This window comes from Peromyscus californicus, unplaced genomic scaffold, assembly GCF_007827085.1.
Source record: "Peromyscus californicus insignis strain IS unplaced genomic scaffold, ASM782708v3 Scaffold_14__1_contigs__length_90479793_seg_2, whole genome shotgun sequence".
NCBI classification, from domain to species: Eukaryota; Metazoa; Chordata; class Mammalia; order Rodentia; family Cricetidae; genus Peromyscus; species Peromyscus californicus.
Genome location: NW_026294436.1, coordinates 65,100,417 through 65,106,416, shown reverse-complemented (window position 1 = coordinate 65,106,416; position 6,000 = coordinate 65,100,417). Strand labels below are relative to the sequence as shown.

Sequence of the window (6,000 nt, the reverse complement as noted above, 5' to 3'; positions counted from 1 at the left end):
AAAGCAGGTCCAGGTATTCTGTGATGGAGTATAGTATCCACAGAATGGAGGTTAGTTTCTGGATCTTTAGATGAAATGAGATTTGTGCTCACGGGGTTCTAGACTGAGATCACCTGCATTCACATTTTCATGGATGGCTTCGTGCAGTTACTTAATCTCTCTCTAGTCACTTGCTTCACTTATAAAAGAGGGTCATATGTAATACTTCATAGAGTTAAGGCAGGCCTGACATGTGGATAAGAGTTCAGGATGGTGCCCAGCAGAGGATGTTTTGATAAATGTTAAAATAAAACACACCTGCAGGTAGTTTCCTTTACTCATTAAATCTTGACGTGTGTTACCTTCTTGGAGAGGTCTTAGAAGTTGATAGCTCCCCTACAGCTGGCTCCATGGGAGGGTCTCAGTCACAGCACCTTCGACACCTTCCGCACATCCCGGCCGCCATATTTGCCACTGGCTCTATGGTGCTACCACTGTAATCACGATAATCCTGCAGTTCACCTAGTACACTTTAAACATATTTATCTATTTAGAAGTGCAGTCTCGCTCAGGCTGGTCTTGAACTTGATAGGAAGAGCACCTCCAGCCTCTACCTCACAAGGGGTGGGATTGCAGACATGAAGCACCATGTCCAGTTAGAGGAGATTACTTTTCATCGATTCACTTATTCAAGGGGTCGATGAAGAGTCTTACCGGGAAGACCGAATTCTACACGAATCCGTTGACTTGGACTCTGCCAAGTCCTTTCGTTTATTCCCACTGGTGCATTTTCAACACCAGGAGGCGCTGTGGTCGCACTGGTTTTTAACTACCAGGTAGTCAGTCATAAACGGCCCAAATGGACACAGGTCAGGGTATGGCTCCCATTACCCGCTCCCTCAAGAGTTCTCTGCGTGAATCTGTACGTGAGACAGCGTGTGTGTGTGTGTGTGTGTGTGTGTGTGTGTGTGTGTGTGTGTGTGTGTGTGTGTGTGTGTGTGTGAGAGAGAGAGAGAGAGAGAGAGAGAGAGAGAGAGAGAGAGAGAGAGAGAGAGAGAGAGAGAGAGAGAGAGAGAGAGAGAGAGAGATGCGTGAAGGGAACGTCTCTTGCAGACATGCATGGGTTTATAAAGCTGCAAGCTACATTTCTCGCTCCCAGTCCTATCATCATCTGTGACTTGAAGCACGTTGCTTTTTCTCCGTGACTCGAAATGCAGAGTGAGCTGAAGACTTCCTAGATTTCAGGCTCCACGCGTCCCTATCCCCCATCTCCCTAGCATTAAACGCACACTCCAGAAGAGAGACTGAACCTTGAGGTTTTTCCAACTGGATCAGTCTAGTGCACGCCCAGCTCTCGGGGACCTTGAGTGAGGTTCTCAGTTCACCAGTGGTGGGAGGGTGAGCCACGTCCGCCCCTCCGGGTACCCGGACCCCCAGCACCCTTGCGCTCTCCTCGCACTTTCTCCACTCGCCTGGATCTCCATTGCTGGTGAATGATGTAGCGGAGAGGTGTGGAGGGGGCGGGGAAGGGGCCCGGAGGGGAGGGGCGAGGGAGCGCTGTCACCGAGTGTCACGCTGCCCCTCCCGCCCTCCACCCGGGGTGGGGGCGTGGAGCGCGGGAGGGCGGGCTTCTCCGCCCGCCTCCCAGCACCCGGGGCGCGCTGGCCTCCTGAACAGGGCGCGGAGCGCGCAGCCCAGAGCCGGCAGCCGGCTGTTGCCTGCCCTCGTGTCCTGGGCGGCTGTCGGGTTCCTGGAGAGCGCGTCCAGCCATGGAGCCTTTGCACAAAGACGCCGAGACGGCGGCGGCGGCGGCGGCTGTGGCAGCGGCTGACCCCCGGGGGGCGTCGACGTCCAGCGGGGTGGTCGTGCAGGTTCGCGAGAAGAAGGGCCCCTTGCGCGCCGCCATCCCCTACATGCCCTTCCCGGTGGCTGTCATCTGTCTCTTCCTCAACACTTTCGTGCCGGGATTGGGTAAGAAGTGGGGGGCAGGGGGCGACCCTTGTGACCCTTGTAACCCCCCGCGGCCCCTATGACCTGGGCTGCCTGCTGGGAAGTGAGCAGGGCAGGGACCCGTGGGTGTGCCCACCGGCCTCAGGCTGTGTTCCCACCATTGGTCTTCTGGCAGGTGGCTGATGCCTGTGGAGTGGGCATCCTGAAGGAGAGGTGCCACGTTGGGGTCTCTGACCCGCAAGCGAGGTGGCCAGGTAGAGAAGAGCTAGAAACCTGGAGGAGAATCTTGGAATCTCAGGCAGGAACCCGACGGCTCCCTGGCTCCAGGCTAGGCTACGGTCCAAGCGAGTGGGATCTTGATTCTTCTTCCCTATCAAGCGCGTCTCTCTGTGATCCCACTACTTCAGGAAGAAAGGAGGCAGGACAGGAGGAACTCATGGCTGTGGTTGGGGTTGACCAGGCTCCAGGGAGTCTGAGAAGTCGACTGAGCTGGGGGGAAGGGGACACACAGGCTTAGGAGACATACTGTACCAGGTCATACTTTCGTACGGTGCGGAGCCTGTGGGGGTGACAGCTCTTTGGCCAGAGTCTTTTTCAGGTGCCTGCATTTTTGCCAGAACCCCCGCTGTGCACTGAGGGAAAGGGGGGGATGATTTTATTATTTAGTTTACACGCATGTGGATTTGGACTGCATGTGGCCAGAAGTGAGTCTGTAAGAAAGTGGAGAACGCTCCCCAGTAAGTCTGTGGGGCTCTGGCTGCCTGGACACACCCTAGTGGCATCGCTATCCCAAAATAGTGCCTAAGGGTGAGTAGAGGTAGAGAAGGAGAGCTTTCCGGACGGATCTCTTCTCGCCAGACCCCAATCTCTGACTGCATGCCCCTCCCCCACCCCAACTTGACTGCTTGCCACCAGTGGACCCTGCACACCGAGGAGATACCCTCCGCAGCAGCGTGCTGGTCTGGCAAAGCAGGCATCCTATGCGTTCTCCAGAGAGCCCATCTCTGCCAGCCAGCCAGTTGCCTGAGCATGGCTGCAAGTTCCCAAAAGCAGAGGTCAACGAGAAGTGGCCTTTTGCTTCACTCTGGCCTTTCTCACGGCCTCGCTCCTAGCAGGCTCAGCAGGGACCTCTTCTGTGGTGATTTTAAGGGCCACACCCACTCAGCCGAACCTGTTGGTTTTGCCTCTATGATGCTTAAGTCTTTCTGTCCCTGAGGGATGCTGTGGCTAGGAGTCCTGTCTGAGTAGAAAGTCAGAGCCTTTAGCTGGACTTCTCCCTTGAAAGATGCTTTTAGCCCCACGTTTGATGTCATCAGGCCAACTCTAAATGATACTGCTGGGGGGGGGGCGCAAGCTAGTGTTAATTTCCACCCATCAGAAACGTCCACCTACTGCGGTAAAGAGAAACCTCTTGCCCGTCTCTCTGACACACCAAGATCACAAGGCAAGGTGCATCTTGACAGAATCTTTTTCTAAGTGTTGAAATGAACATGTCGTAGGCTTTTGAGAAAACACATGTTGTGGAGTCAGGTGGGCAGGGCTGCACTGAGCTGCTGCTGGAGAGGAAACCAGCCCTCGGAGGTGGCAGGGTCCACCTGCTCGAGACGTACCAATGCATGACCTTCTGGTGTGAAGCACTAGGGATTTTCCTACACTAAGCCTTACTGCTATGAAAGCATCCTTTCTACTCACCTCTAAAACCTTACGCCAGGGATCTAGCTTTCTCTCCTTCACAGCTCCCTTTGTAAAGTCAGAATTTTGAGGGAGTTTTACACACAACACACACACACACACACACACACACACACACGCACACGCACACGCACACGCACACGCACACGCACACATCTTTCTAAGAAAACTGGATAAAAAGAAATAAGCAACTACAAAGAAATAACAGGCGAAATGTGGTCCACAGACTTGAATTTTCAGCAAGTTAACTCAGGCTACTACATAGTTTTTCTGGGTGTGCAGGCCTTGGACCTAGCCACAAGGAATGGGAGATCTCAAGCCCTTGGTAGGTAGGGCTTCTGATCTGTAAGTTTGAGATGCATGGTTCTCTAGGAGACTGGATTAATGAAATGTGAGAGGTTAAAGCTGAAGGCTTACTATAAAAACTCTCTCTCTCTCTCTCTCTCTCTCTCTCTCTCTCTCTCTCTCTCTCTCTTTCTCCTTTTTTTCTTTTTCAGATAAGTTCTTGCCATATATTCCTGGCTGTCCTGGTACTTGCTAGGCAGCCCAGGTTGGCCACAAGCTCAAAGCAATCCTCCTGCCTCCGATTTCTATGTGCTGGGATTATTATAGGCTTGCACACTGCCACCCTCTGCTTTACCCCTGTTTGTCTCATCTCTGGGTAGGGTAGCGTAGCTGGTCCAGTGGCAGCTCTGCTTCTGAGCGCTCCTCATCTTTCTGCATTCCTCTGCACCTGCATGGTGTCCTGAACCCCAGAACACAGACCTGGAAGGCATTCTTCCCCCTGCCTTCCTGCTACCTCCACTGCCCTGGTTGGGGAGTGGTTTGGATGGTCTCAACTCTTGGAAGTCCTCCTCTTGGCTCAGGTCTGCTTCTGCTAATCCTTCTGGCTTGTTCAAAGCTCCAGAGACAACTGAATACTCAGGCTGCTTCTTCTACTCTTTGATGAAATGCAGCTTCTAATCCATCTACCCATTCATTGGGCCAGCACAGGCGTCACCATATGTCAGGCACTGGGGATGTGGGGATGAATAAAGCAGCCAAGACCAAGGCCTGTGCTGGAGAATTCACATCAACTTTGAATTTGCTCAGTGTTAGGAGGGCAGCAGGAACAGAGGGTTTTAGCAGCAGTTCATTCTCCCTAGGGGTGGAGTGGGCCTGTTAGAGGATGCTTTCCGGAGAAGCAGTTGTAGGAAAACTCATCCTGTGGCCCCGCACACTGCTCTCGATAGCACCCACCCTCTGGAAACTGCTCAGACCACAAAGGCTCTTCCTTTCTTCTGGGAATTTCCTTTCTTACAAGTTCTTTCTTTTTTTTGCCACAAAGATGGGAGCTGGCATTGGCTGAATGAAAACTACCCACCACCCCGTGTTGCTGGTTACTCAGGCCCATCAGTCCATGAGATCCACCTTGCAGGAGCCATATCCTTTAAATCCCCCAGGCTCCTCTCCATCCGTGCAATGGTGTTCCTCGGATAAAAAGGTCTAGCCATAAGAGTGATGCTCCCTGCCTGGGGCAGGCTTGGGGAGGAGAGATGATTTATAATCACTTCCCGTTGTCACAGTGAAAATGTTTATTCATTTATTTTTGTGGTGTTGGGGATCAAACCCAGGACTCTGCAACGTGCTAGACAAGCACTCTACCACTGAGCTACACATCCAGGCTGAAAAATAATTTTGTCAGATGGTGACGTGATGGTGAGGAGAGACATCTTCATCCCAATCCAGATAAACTACTGATAAAGGCAATTGCCAAGTGGTGTGTGTGTGTGTGTGTGTGTGTGTGTGTGTGTGTGTGTATGGAAGTTAATTGTTGTGCCCTAAAATGGTCTGAAACATGTCTTTTGATGAAGGGTATCATTATGCTGCCATATTTAAAAGTTATTGCCTGCTGTGATTTGGTGAGATAAAACTGTTGATGACTCAGAGAGAAAGGGCAGGTTAACATGGAGGCCTCGTCCACTGATCATTGGCTACTCCATCAGACCTAATGCTGGCCGTCAGTCTACTGCTGACTGTCACATAAACATTTATCCCTCCCCTAACTCACTGCTTATACTCTGACAGGACAGAGGTCTTAGTTCAGCAGGGATGCCTCAGGCGGGCTCAGCTTCTAGTTCTTTCCTTTAGCCCAAGGATCAAATTGATAACCAATCAGCCCCTACCTTGCAGTGCCTTTTGTATTGATGACTTTCTGTTACTAGTTTGAGAGTTTATATGTGTTCATCTAAAGAAACCTCAAATCCCTCGAGAGTAGCAACTATTTAAAATTTTCTCTTTGAACTCAGAAGCTATAAATGGACACATATTGACAACATTATACTCTTGGAATAGATGTTAAGAGCACCTGGCCCAGCACCTTTTTTAAATACATACATG

At 51.5% G+C, this 6,000-nt stretch overlaps 1 protein-coding gene across 3 annotated transcripts in view; it reads left to right on the top strand.

Moving 5' to 3' along the window:
* Window positions 1-1,530: 1,530 nt before the first annotated feature.
* Window positions 1,531-6,000, top strand: part of Stum (stum, mechanosensory transduction mediator homolog) — a 53,263-nt gene continuing 48,793 nt past the window's right edge. Inside the window, exon 1 of one of the 3 annotated variants that reach the window (XM_052737799.1) lies at window positions 1,531-1,950. In XM_052737799.1, the coding sequence (XP_052593759.1) occupies window positions 1,749-1,950 (202 nt within the window). In that variant the 5' untranslated portion in view covers window positions 1,531-1,748. The remainder of the gene's footprint in view (window positions 1,951-6,000) is intronic. The other 2 variants (XM_052737800.1, XM_052737801.1) reach the window with 2 other exon arrangements.